The 13,976-nt window shown below is 40.3% G+C and overlaps 1 protein-coding gene across 1 annotated transcript in view; it reads left to right on the top strand.

Annotated features, from left to right (window-relative positions):
* PRKCH (protein kinase C eta) overlaps positions 1-13,976 on the top strand; it is a 110,006-nt gene that overhangs the window by 58,020 nt on the left and 38,010 nt on the right. The window contains exons 6-10 of the mRNA XM_026698642.2: positions 519-648; positions 3,533-3,660; positions 5,224-5,367; positions 7,392-7,565; positions 13,409-13,563. Of these exons, the coding sequence (XP_026554427.1) occupies positions 519-648; positions 3,533-3,660; positions 5,224-5,367; positions 7,392-7,565; positions 13,409-13,563 (731 nt within the window). The remainder of the gene's footprint in view (positions 1-518; positions 649-3,532; positions 3,661-5,223; positions 5,368-7,391; positions 7,566-13,408; positions 13,564-13,976) is intronic.

Genomic DNA, 13,976 nt, shown 5'->3' with positions numbered 1-13,976 from the left:
AGCTGAATCGAAAACACAAGTTGTGGTAGGGTAAGGACTTTAACTTTGAGATCCTTGGTGCTCTCTGAGCTTGGTTGTTTTCTTGCAAACATTTCATTTCCCAAATAGGTAACATCATCAATAAATGTAATGCAAGAAAACAACCAAGTTCCAAGAACACTAAGGATCCCACAGTTCAACCCTGGAACTTTAACTTCTTAACTGATATTCTTAACTGATATTCATTCCTGGTATTAAGAACTGGTATTCTTAATTGATATTCATTCCTTCTATCCAAATTATTTCCTGTGAGAAGAAAACTCATGAGATCAATTTTATGTTATAGAAGCATTAAGTCAAACTCTTAAGCCCCAAACCCTGGCTCTATCTTTTATTCCCTACCTATCAAATGGGGTGGAATAACATTCTCTGTATGCTTTGCTTCAAGAACTGTAAACTGAAAAATACGGCTTGGTCAACTATTATTATTTTATCAATTATCGCCAACTTTTCTTCTTTTGCTGCTTTTTCTTCCTCAGTTTTCTGAGCAGAGATTTGGAATCAATATCCCACACAAGTTCAGAATCCACAATTACAAAGTGCCAACCTTCTGTGATCACTGCGGCTCTCTCCTCTGGGGAATCTTGCGACAAGGGCTTCAGTGTAAAAGTAAGCTACACAAAGTCTACTCTACACAAAGATGAGAGTCCTTCTCTGAGGAATTTGTTTTGTTTTCCTGTCCTGAATTTTGCGTGTGTGGGGGGGCAGGGGTGGGATTCAAAAATTTTAACAACCAGTTCTATGGGCGTGGCTTAGTTGGTGGGCGTGACTTGGTGGTCATGTTATTGGTTGGGTGTGGCCAACTCAATATCACTCGCATTGAGGCACACATCTCCTCGCCTGGCCTCTCATGACTGTGCGGATGCTGCAAGAGTTGTAAGTGTGAAAAATGGTTATAAGTCACTTTTTTCAGTGCCATTGTAACTTTGAATGGTCACTCCACATAAGCAAAGTACCAACAAAGGAGGGGGAAAAAAACTCCAGAGACATTCCTGAGACAGGAAGTCTACTCCTGCCAAGAATGTAATAAGGGTTAATGGAGAGGCAGTTTCTGTAAGCAACACCAGAATGTTTCCTTCCTGCCTTCCTTACAGGATTAGGCCAGTAATTTCTTCTAACAACTGGTTCTCTGAATTGGTTAAAATGTTAACTGGTTCTAGTGAATAGGTGCGAAATGGTAGAATCCCATCCCTGGGGGGGGGGGCATATTTGATGCAACACTAAAATAGGGTGCACTCCCCTACCCCCTCCATTTGCACAATTTTTTTATGTACTAGTTTTTACCAATAGTGCCTAGTTAGGAATCCCCAAGATTTGGCTATAAATGTAGTACATTTCATAAGGAGGAGATTAAGGAGAGGAATGAAAATAGGCCTGAATTATCAGGTGTTGCACTTAAGAGAGATCATATCTGCCTGCTAATGTTCTAGAGCAGGATTAGGCCACAGAGCTTTTTTTTTTTTTTTTAATGTGGAGGTGACCAGGGGCACTATTTGGCAGAGAAGTCAGAAAGTGACGATACTGAAGGCAGGACAAGAAGCAATGGGTGGAAACTAATCAAGGAGAGAACCAACCTAAAACTAAGGAGGAATTTCTCTGCAGTTAGAACAATTAATCAATGGAACAACTTGCTCCAGAAGTTGTGGGTGCTTCAACACTGGAGATTTTTAAGGAGAGCTTGGACATCCATTCTCTGAAATGGTATAGGATGTATACCCCAGGGGGTTGGACTAGAAAACCTCCAAGGGCCCTTCTGACCCTGTTATTCTGAAGTTGGGAGTGCTGGGATATCTGGGTAGAGCTAAGTTCCCGCCCCGCTGGTGTATAAATGAAAACTTGTACACTGTTTGGCTTTTATTTTAATTCCCTCTCCCAGCACAGGGAATTGCACCTGACTTTTCTCAGCAATCAATGTGCTGCCTAATTTCGCTTCTAAATTCCTGGGGCTCTAGGGACTGCTAAAATACCTTTGTTCTATAAAAAATAAAGGATAGAAATGGCAAGGAAAGGAACTTCGATTTTCTTTATTACCATATTGCGTTCAATTAAGGTACATCCGGGGGTGGGGCTGCTGCAGGTTCGCAAGGGTTCTGGAGAGCCCCTAGCTAAGATTCTGTGCAGTTTGGAGAACCCCCAAATCCCACTCCTGGCTGGCCCTGCCCACCCCGCCCTTGCAGCATTGAGTCCCCACGCATCCTGTTTTGGATGCAGCTAAGTGTAGGGCATGAGTAGAAGCTCAGGGAGGGTGAAAAATGGGACTCCTGGAAGTTTGGGAAGGCCGGAAATGGGTCAGTTTCTGGTTTCCAGAGAGTCTCCAGAGCCTGGGGAGTCCGTTTCCACCTTCCCAGAGGCTAAAGGAAAGTCTCCTGAGCCCGGGGAGGGTGAAAATGCACGCCCCCACCACCCTGGTGCAGGAGGCTGACTAGACTATGCCTACCATGGTCATGCCCACCTAGCAACCAGGCAGAGAACCCGTTGCTAAAAATTTTGAAGCCCACCCCAGGGTACATCTTGATTTGCGTGTTAAGTTTGAACTGAGGGTTTGTAAGTATGTACAAAATAAGTATTGTAAATAAGTATGATGACTGAGAATCTCTATAGACATGAAGTATGAACTGTCCAGATATGGAACAAGTCCAGGGGAAGTGATGGGGTCTCTTTTCATGGACCTAGATTAGGACTTTCCAAACTTGGCAAGTTCAGCTCCCAAAATTCCTCATGCTGGCTGAAGAATTTTGGGAGCTGAAGTCCACAAGTCTTAAAGTTGCCATGTTTGGAGACCCCTGAACTAGATGAACAGTAGCTGAGTGAGGATCTGTGAGGGATATTGTACTTAAGGTAAAATGGTTTTCATCAAACTAGTGTGTAGCATATATCCTGTGTTTTGTGTAACAATCAATGGTGGTATTATACTTGTTCTGCCCAGTTCTGGCGAGCCGGTAGCAATGATGAGCAGCAGAGACCAAACCGGTTCTCTCCACTGCTCTGCTCTTGGGCCCACCTGCACCCAAGGGGTCCCATACTCACTTTTATCTGCTGAATTTGAAGTGCAGCTGCTTTGCACCACACAGAATAGTGCCGCACGGAAGCTGCTGAAGCGAGTGGGAGAGTGCAGGCTTGCAGGAGGCAAGTTAGAACGCCTCTGCACCTGCGCAAATGCCTCTGCAAAGTGCATGTTTGGTGCACATGTGCATGCAAAATGTGTTCCTGCATGCAAAGCGCGCCCACCAAGCCACACCCACCGAACCAGTGGCAAAAATATTTGAATCCCACCACTGGTAACAATGGTTAAATAAAGCACAACTGCTTGGATTCATGTGGTATGACTGAACACTGCATAAACCTTGATCTGTGATTCAAATGGAGGGAATAAGGATTGGATTTCTGTCATGCCTTCCCATGCTGTTGTTAGGAAAGAAACATAGTTTTGTTCTTGTTCCAGTGTCAGTCCCTGGCAGAAATAATGTTTGTTTACTTTTGTTTTCACTTTCAGTGTGTAAAATAAATGTACATATTCGGTGTGAATCCAACGTAGCTCCAAACTGCGGGGTGAATGCAGCAGAACTAGCCAAGACGTTGGCATGTATGGGACTGCAACCTGGAAATATCTCTCCAAATGGGGTAAGAACTTTTTTCCCCTCCTTTACTTCTCCACAGTGAATTGGATTAAAAAAAAGAACCTGTGTACATCTGTTGCTTACAGTATATACGCTACAGGATGAGATCAGAACCGTGACAGCATGTTATTCCCTTTCAGGGTAAGCAACAGAAAGGAATACAAAATAGTAGCCCAAAGAGATTAAAATAATAAGGAAAGGAAAAAGAAACATACCTAATACAGTTTAAACCAAGACTATTTTCTGTCCTTCTCCTTGACTTTCTATCCTTGGAAACTAATCTTACATTTTCCCTTCTCTGTTGTTCTTTAAACTTCTCCTCTCAATCATTACTTTCTTGAACTTCCTTTTCTTCTCCACCCATTCATTCTTCCTTCATGTATTTGTTTTGTAATTTGATATTCATTCAATCTCTTTATATGTCCAAACCACGTAAGTCTATTTGTCTTACACTAGTTATTCACTTTGGAGCTCAGTCCACATTATTTTGGCCTTCCTTCCTTCCTTCCCTCCCTCCCTCCCTCCCTCCCTCCCTGTTTTACTACACACATTTATTAAGTATACCATTTTTACCACATTCAACTTTACTTCTATGTTTCTCTTGGTATATCTAATTCTCACCCCTGTGTGACAAAGTAGGGAAAACTGCTTCTCTATCCAACAATTTTCACTTCTTTTAACAAACATTGATTCCTTGCAATGGGCTGCACATCACCCTGCTACTTTTCTACCAGCATTTTCACATCTTAAAATGTCTTACTCCTTTTCCCATCTTTAGTAAACATTCTATCAAGGTACATTCATCTCCCTGCCTTAGTTTTTGATATGTTGGTATAATTTGCAATTATTGATTTCTGCCAAATATTACCTTATTGGTCTTTCAGTCTTTATTTTTCAGCTTGATACATTTGTTCCATAATTCTGGGAACCATTCAGGTTTTCAGCCAAGAACAATTCATCATCTACATACAAAATTCCACATAGGTTTATCTTCCTAAGCAGTTTGTCACCATAAACATTCCTTTACATTTATTCATAAATTCATTACACCATCAAGAGGATATCAGACACCCTTGTCTTTATTCATTATTCACTGTTGAGCTAAGCACTGAGCTTTCAACGAATTCTCATGCATGGTTTATTCCCATCATATACCATTCCTATTGTATTCAGCAATCAACATTCAACTCCATACTTGTATAATACATTCGGTAATTCAAGTCAGTTTGGTTTATTGCATACTTGCTTTAATCAACCAACATACATTTTCCATGCATATTTGGTTCTCCCCCTTCCAAAATAATAATAATAATAATTCTACTCTCTAAAGCTGAGCTGGGTGAATTAGATATTTTGGACTATGATTCCCATTAGGACAAGCTAATTTATTTATGAGGTTTGATGTCCAAAATTTTAGGTCGGCACATCTTGCCTTCTCCTGTTCATGCCATGTTGAAAAACCTCTTGATTGTTTTCTTTCCAAAATTGAGTTTTTGAACTGCATAGGCACTGAGAAAATTCAGGGTGCTTTTGCAAAAAGCAACTCATGACTATTTAATTTTTACAGAAGTTAGTCTCAAGATCAACATTGAGACGCCAGAAAAAAGACAGCACAAAGCATGGCAATGGGATGGTGGAAGTCTCAGCCAGTAGGCTTAAAATTGAAGATCTAATATTTATCAGGGTGCTCGGAAAGGGCAGTTTTGGAAAGGTAAGTGTTTCTGTAGAGGTTTGAAGTTTCCATACTGGTGTAACTTTTGGTTATTTGAAATGAATTTGCATTAAGGTTTAGTTGGATCAGGCTGCACTCATATAATACATTAATCTATAACCGTAGTTTGATTTTGTCTTAAAAAGTAGTGGCTTCTAAATTATGACTTATAACACGAGTACAGAATTTTAGTCCTGGCAGGATTTTTGTTTTGAACCATGACACCTGCTCAGCTCCTCCACCTTTATAAGAAATAACATTAAAGACATAACATTCACTAAGAGACACAGCATCATATCCCTTTAAATTGTGAAGATGATGTTAAAACTCCAGTGAACTTTAAATCAAAATAAAGGGGTTTTTTTTCTTTTTTTTCTTGTGTTTTACATTGTTTTCACTAAATTCTCAGTGAAGTTTTAGGCCTCAACTGCTCTTCATATGCAACTTCTAATGTGTTATTTAAGAGCTGTTGTGACCCTCAAACCAAATAAAGTTGTATAGTGTCAGCTTTGGAAGCCATATTGAGATCAGATACTCCCACGCTGCCACATTTGAGCCTGGGAAATTTGGAGGGGGGAATTTCTTGGAATATATCTAGTTAGACATAATATTCTTTTTCTAATTCAAGGTCAGGTTGTTTTGCGCATAAGTGAGAGGAAGTCTTAACTTGGGATGGATGGTGATTGGGCCATGTGATGTGGTGACGGATGCAGGGGATAGATTTGTAGTTTCTACTTATTGTAAGGAAGCCCGGAACTTTCAGATTCGGGATTCCCCAGTTGTGCCAGTTACTATCCAAATAAAAAGGAACCTTTGAGAAGATGCCTGTCTCAGAGTTATTGGGTGGAATGGAGGGTTGCTGGAATGCTGACATTATCCTGAATTCCCCACTCCCACTTTCCCAGGCTCAAGTGTGGTAGTGTGGGAGCATCTGATCTCAATATGGCTTCCAAAGCTGATATCTAGCTTAGCATTCTGTGTGAATTCAGCCAATGTGTCTTTTTTAACTGGAGAGCCCCTGTTGAGGTAATTCCCCGTTAGGAGAATGAGCGCATACAGGGAGATGTATTTGAGAGTAGTGTTTGAATAATACACACACAGTACACAGATACACTGTATAGTAAATGTAGGTTTTTACTTCCAGAAACGTTAAGCAAAGTCCAAACAAGCAATCCAAAGTCATTCACAGGTAAGATCAGTCAGTTTTTCAATCCAGGGATAATCCAAATATCAAAGTCCAGTGTCAAAAAACAGTTCAGTAACAGGCTTACATTAAATCCAGAAATATCAGTCAATTAGGAAAAATGGCAGTGTTTTCCAACACAAGTAAACAGAGATACACTCACACTCTCTTCTGAGATTCAGACTAAAACAACTCAGGTTTCTGGCTCCATCTTATGGCCATTTGAGAAACCACACCCAATTGTATGCTCTTAAAGAGATAGTATTAAAATGTCTATCCTGGTTTATATATTGTCCAACCCAAATACCTGTTAGGTGACTTATATTCCTAACAGCCCCCATCTAATGTCATGTGACTTACAGATAGTCCTTGAGTTACGATAGCATTGGAGCCTGCTCATAATTCATGACAGTTGTAAATTGGGTCCTCCATGTGACTGACATAATTTTATGACCATTTTGTGGCAGTTGTTAAGTGAATCACTGCATCCATTAAACGAACCAATGGTTAGCTATGGATGTGGTTTAAATGCTGGTTTTCAGTAAAACCATTGTAAAGCATGGCCATATGATTGTGGGTCTTTGCAAGCAGCCATAATTGTGCCTGAGTGCCTGAAATGCAGTCACATTACTGTGGGAGTCCCCATCTGTTAGAACTGTTGTAACTTCAAGCAGTTGCTAAACAATCAGTCATAAGTCAAGGACTACTTAATTTCTGAACAAATATACCTAGGTTTGACCTGTCAGCCGGAAAGATCATGCCTTGCTGTTTCTGAGATATTTCCGTAATTATTTGGTTTTGTTTGCTTTGAATTAAATATCCTGCTTTGTGGCAAATTTAGGTAATGTTGGCTAAAACAAGAGAGACAGGATATCTTTATGCCATCAAAGTGCTGAAGAAAGATGTCATTCTTCAAGATGATGATGTGGAATGTACTCTAACAGAGAAGCGGATCCTGACTTTAGCAAGAAACCATCCGTTCCTCACCCAGCTTTTCTGTTGTTTTCAGACCGCTGTAAGTATTCCTTACAACTTCAGGAAGGGGCAAAGGCTTCTGGTGTTACCAATTATGAATCATTGCAGCGATTCTTTTTTTTTAACCTTCTTCGTGGTTCTCTATAGAAAGAAGAATGAAGAAAATAGGAAGCTCACAAATGAAGGACAATGAATTTTCAGTGACGAAAATAAGGCAGAGTAGTTGCAGAGAGAGTCTTGCACTCCCTCCTTTCCATACCGAAAACATCAGCATCACAAAATAAAAATACCTTTTTTTGAAAAAGATTTACCATATTTTTAGGCATATAAGACACACTGAAGTATAAGACGCACCTAGCTTTTGGGGAGGAAAACAAGAAAAAAAATCTGGCTCTGCCTCCCAACAATTTGCCTCCTTCCAGTATACAGCAAACAGCCTGTTTCAGTTTCAGCATAGCCTGATTAGCATAAGCAGCTGATTGTCGGTTGGATTGGCCTCCCGACGATCTGCTGTTTCAGGCTGCAGAAATTGCTATTGCCTCCTCCACCTGCCCCATTTTTGGCCTCCGCACCCCATTTTCGGCCCCCATACATCCCATTTTCCATCCGTTCTGATCCCTGCCGCCTGGAATGGGTGGAAAATGGGGTGCATGGAGGCCAAAACCAGGATGTGGACGCTGAGAATAGGGCGTGTGGAGGCGGCAATAGGCAATAGCAATCCCTCCAGCATGAAACAGCTGATCATCGGGAGGCCGATTCAACCAACAATCAGCTGCTTGTGCTAATCAGGCTGTGCTGAAGCTGAAACTGAGACAGGCTGTTTGCTGCTTGCTGCAAGGAGGCAAAATGCTGGGAGGCAGAGGTTAGCAGGTGGGGGCCGGCGAGTGGGCAGGGCTTCGGTAACATTCACTGTATAAGACGCACCGGCATTTCCATCCACTTTTGGGGGTGGAAAAAGTGTGTCTTATACTCTGAAAAATATGGTACATAAAAGTTTATGTAAGCAACAACCCTGCAGTTTTCTAGAATCAAAATGGAATTACAGAATTGAAGAGTCCTAGAGACTATCTAGTTCTTATTTGATGCAAAAAAATAATAATGTTGAGCTGGAATATATACTGTCAGATGTGCACAGATTTTGAATAAAATCTTTTATTCTAACTTTTTTCTTTAATGGTTTCCTTTCTCATAAAGATTTCTTCCCTGAAACCAAAATGTTGTTAGTGCCAGTAGTCCAAGGGCAAATAGGTTGTGTTTTATGCTTATATTTGCATTTCCTTCCACTGCTCATGTAGCAGGAGTGTTATATATGCCATCTTGAGTTATAGAAAATAGATGATGATGATTGTAATGTTTAATGTCTCTATATATACTCTGAAATCATTATTACAAAAAAATATATATTCATACTTTCAGAGGACCTACTGATCCTCCCATGTGGTACATGCCATCATCTATAAGGAATATGCAGACACTGAACAAACTGATCAGTTCTTACTTAGCAACATACAATGTCAACTTCACTGTTGAGACAAGTTCAACTGCTCTTGACAGCATATCGATGCTGTTTTCTTAGAAACAACACAATAACTGGCTATTGTGTACAGGATGGTTCTTGACTTCCAGTCTAGTCTATAGGTCTGGGATATTTTGATGGTTTCCCATCCAAGCACCAACCAGGTCTAAACGTGCTTAGCTTTTTTGATATCAGCCAGCTAATGTTGGCTAGGTTTTGTCATTCTCTATAGAACTCAAAAGAGTTGTTGGACATGTGTCTGACATCAGAAATGGTAACATTCAAGTGGAAATCATTTCAATTTCCTGAGATACAAAGGTCAATGCCCTCAAGATTGCTCTCTTTGAACGAAGTCTAAATTACAAAGACTAATTTCATAATGAAACAACTGATCTGGAATTTGTTCGGTGGTTTAATTGCAAGAGGTGATTCTTGCTTAAAGGGTACTTGGTCAGCGACCATTCAAAGTTATTACAGTGCTGTACCAGGAGGCTGACAACAGGTCTTCATAGTTGCAGTCAGCGCAGTGTCCTCATGGTCATCTGATCTCAATTTGGACACTTGGCAACCACAATGGCCCAATTGTAGCAATTATGAAGATGCAGTGTCCCACACAGTCACTACTGGCGACCTTCACTGCTGACTTCTGGCAAGCAAAGTCAATGGGAAAAGAAGGTCACAAGTGGTGATCACATGACTGTATGACACTTTGACCATGCAGGATTTGCTTAATGACAGCATTACTGGGACTGCCAGAACAGCCGTCATAAGTCAGTGCAATCACATGATGTCCTGCTTTATGACTGTGTCACTTAGCAATGGAATTCCCAGACCTAATTGCCATTCGCAAGTGAGAATTATCTGTATCTCCTGGATTAAGCACAGAACAAAGCCTCATCACACATGTTATCAACCTGTTTATATAAGCTTGCCAGTGTTGCATCTAGCTGCTACCTTGTTAATGGTTACCACTTTATGGAGAATTTTTTTTCTGCCCCCCTCATCTTTTACTGTTCTTTCCTTTTCCTTTGCTCTTCCCATAAAACAATGGATATGGGATATTCCTGCCTCGAGATTAAACTCAATGAATCTGATCCGCAAAACATGTGCAATGTAAACTTCGTTTGTTTGTCTTTCGATTGCCACTCAAATCTTTGTGGCTTAAGTGAATGTGACCGCTAGATGGCAGAAACTGCAAGCGAAAAAGCACAGCTTGCCATCACATGGCCTTTTTTAATTAAGGAAGAGATTACAGTAGTTGCAAAGAGCCAGTAGTAGCTCTTGAATTTAGTTTCACTCCTTTTCATATTCCTGCCAAAGAGAGAGAATACTGACTGAGCCTTAATTTGACTTCACAATGCTTTCAGTTTCTTGCTGAAAAGGGAGGAAATCTTTTGCAGCCCTGGTTTTCCATCATAACATATTATTCCTAGCACCATGATGTCCATGTCCTGCCACCGCCCAAGCCTAGGAAATTGGCACACTGTGTTCTAATGATGATACTTCCTCTAAACTTTTTAAAAACTCCTCTGCCCTTGTTGTACATATATATTTAAAAGCTGCATGATATCATTAGCTCTAGAAAACTGGCAGCCTAAGCTGTTTGTCTAATCTTGCTTTTGGGCCAATTATCAGATAAAAAACTGGATTCCAAGATACCCATTTTAACTGTTTCAACATTGTTGCAGTGTTATATTCTATCATCATGCTCAAGTCCACAAATATGTAGATATCTATATTAATATGGACCAGAAGCAATGGATGGAAATTAATCAAGGAGAGAAGCAACCTAGAACTAAGGAGAAATTTCCTGACAGTGAGAACAATTAATCAGTGGAATGATATGCCTCTAGACCACGGGTGTCAAACTCAATCGCGTCATGCAACATATCATGACAAATCATGACATATTTTTGCCTTTGCAGAGGCGGGGTGAGTGTGACCTGCACATGATGCATCTGGCTTGCAGGCTACCAGTTGGACAGGCCTGCTGTAGACGTTGTGGATTCTCTAACACTGGAAGTTTTTAAGAAGAACAAACAAATGGACAACCATTTGTCTGAAATGGTATAGGGTTCCCTGCCTAAGCAGAGGGTTGGACTAGAAGACCTCCAAGGTCCCTTCCAACTGTGTTATTCTGTTATTCTGTAATTTTTTTAAAAAAAGATAATATAGCTATAGCAGTAGCACTTAGACTTATATACCACTTCACAGTGCTTTATAGGCCCTCTCTAAGTGGTTTACAGAGTCAGCTTATGGCCCCCAACAATCTGGGCCCTCATTTTATCCACCTCAGAAGGGATGGAAGGCTGAGTCAACCTTGAGCCTGATGAGAATCGAACTGCCAAACTGCTGGCAGTCAGTAGAAGTAGCCTGCAGTACTGCATTCTAACCACAGCGCCACCACAGCTATAGGTATGCAAATAGCAAATGATAAATAAATTTAACTCATTAACAGAATTTTGTAAAGCATCATAGAATCATAGAGTTAGAAGGGAGCTTAGAGGTCATCCAGCCTTCTTTCCTATACAGCTTCTTTTACAGATCACTACATAGTCTCTGTTTGAAGAACTCTACTGAAGGAGAAGTCACCATTTCATGTACTAGCTTGTTCCACTGATTAATAACTCTGTCAGGAAGTTCCTCATTGTGGCTTTATAGTTTTAACTCATTGTTTCTTGTCCTACCCTGTGGAATAACAGAGAATAAGTCTTCTGTGTGACATATTTTCAGATATTTAAAACTATTTCTCCTTAGGATCATTTCTATGTCCTAAATATACCCAGATCCTTTATCAGATCCTCATAGAACTTGGTTTCCAGATTCTTCATCTTGTTAGTCCTCTTCTGAATCCAATCAAATTTGATATTGTCCTATTTGAATTGTGGTTCCCAGAACTGGACATAGATGGGGGCCTTACTAGGTCAGTGCAGAATTACTTGGATTTCCTTGGATATTTGTATCCAAATACATATGATCAACTCTTCAGCCATTTAAAGCATTGAAGACTAACATCAAAAACTGAATTGTGTCTGGAGAACAATTGGCAACCAAGATTTGTCTCTTTAGGCCCTTATAAGACAGATGAATTTGGGCAAATTTTAAGGGAAGAAATGGGTAGTTGAGTCTTGCTACCCAAATGAGATTAGTTTGTATTTTGGCTTCATTCACCAATGGATTCTACCCGCTGACATTTTGTAAAGTGGTTGCTGTGACAAAATGCATGTATCTCTGCATACCTAGTAGTAGGTTTACTCTAAACTAAATGCATCTTCTCTTTTAATTTATACCCAAGACATAATCAGACAGAGCTGCAGTGATCACAAATAATCCAGTCTGCTTCCTATAATTAAGGATTTGGCATCCTGCTAAGTTAACAATGGTTCATTTTTGGGAAAAAGCAAGTCACTACAAGAATTAGAAGTTTTCTCACTAGAACAGGCATAGCTAACAACTATTTTTATAGTTAGATCACGCCACATGGTCTGTTCCAGGCAGTAAAGGCTCAGAAGACATTTTGTAGGGCTGACTGGCCTTTACCACCTATGTAGTCTGTGCTTGATCTCAGTATACGTACTTCATTCCCCTGATAGAACTTCCTGAAGAACAGATTGCCTGGCTTCTTTGGCACTACTTAGTCATAACTACACACTGATTACGGAACTCTGATAGCCAGACAAACTCATTGACTCTCAGTTGAAACAGTTAAAGGAGATCTTGTCTTCTTGCATTTACCCAAAAACCAATATGATTATTTATCCACTCACCCATCTTCAAAAAGCAGAAGTGCACATATTTTTTATGTAGACACCATTGTTATAATTAAGTTAGAAATATAAACCAATTCACCTTACAGAGGGGACTACCACTACCTTACCACTGGTATGCTTGCTTAGTCTTCTATCCAAAGGCTACCAGTTGATTAGCAGGTTGAGAACCCGCATTTGTTCCACCTTCTTTTAAGCCAGATTTGCCTTTGATAGCCGCTCAAATAAATCCCTCTTTCAAATAGAGGCCAGACCTCAAATGGCCTTTCAAATGAAGAGTTATTTTCAATAAAACAGGACACTTGACCTCTATTTGTCAATATAAATTCTGAATGCATGGCAGGCAGTCTGAACTAGGGTTGCAGTGGGTGCAAATCCAGATTTTCAATGTCCAATCCAGAAGAAAAATGTCATTCCAGGATTGAATTAGGTTGAATTAGGTTGATTAGGTCTATGGGAGTAAAAGCCTAAAACATTTGCTCTTTTTGCTACTGTTTCCATTCAAATATGTTTTTTTTAGAAATTAGATGCAGGGAGAAAAAAAGAAATGCAATTAACATCTTTCCATTGATGATGGTATCTGGTATTGCCTTTGATCAGGATCGCCTCTTCTTTGTCATGGAGTTTGTGAATGGAGGGGATCTTATGTTCCACATCCAGAAATCCCGTCGCTTTGATGAAGTCCGAGCCCGGTTCTATGCTGCAGAAATCATTTCAGCTCTCATGTTCCTTCACGAGAGAGGCATCATTTACAGGTCAGCAAAAAGAATTTGTGGTTTGTTGTTTGGTTGTTTGGTTCAATCAAGTGTTGCTTTTTCTTGGAGCGGATTCGTAATGGTGATTAATATACCTGCTGGAGTTCATAAATGGGATGGCTTCTTTGTATTTATTGTTGCACTGAAAGAAAATTTTTTTTGATAGGTCTAATTGAGTTGGGGGCATAGCATTATTGTGGAAGATGAGATTTGATTGGGAGCTGCTCAAAGATGGGCAGCTACATTTAACAGATAACAGATAATCAGAGTTGGAAGGGATCTTGTAGGTCATCTAGTCCAACTCCCCACCCAAGCGGGAGACCCTACACCTTTTCTGACAAATGGCAGTCCAATCTCTTCTTGAAAGTCTCAACTGATGGCGCTCCCACAACTTCCGAGGGCAAGCTGTTCCA

This window comes from Pseudonaja textilis, chromosome 1 (assembly GCF_049901715.1).
Source record: "Pseudonaja textilis isolate UNSWEBS1 chromosome 1, rPseTex1.2, whole genome shotgun sequence".
Lineage (NCBI taxonomy): Eukaryota > Metazoa > Chordata > Lepidosauria > Squamata > Elapidae > Pseudonaja > Pseudonaja textilis.
Note: the sequence above shows the minus strand (reverse complement) of the source record. Positions and strands in the feature narration are given on the sequence as shown.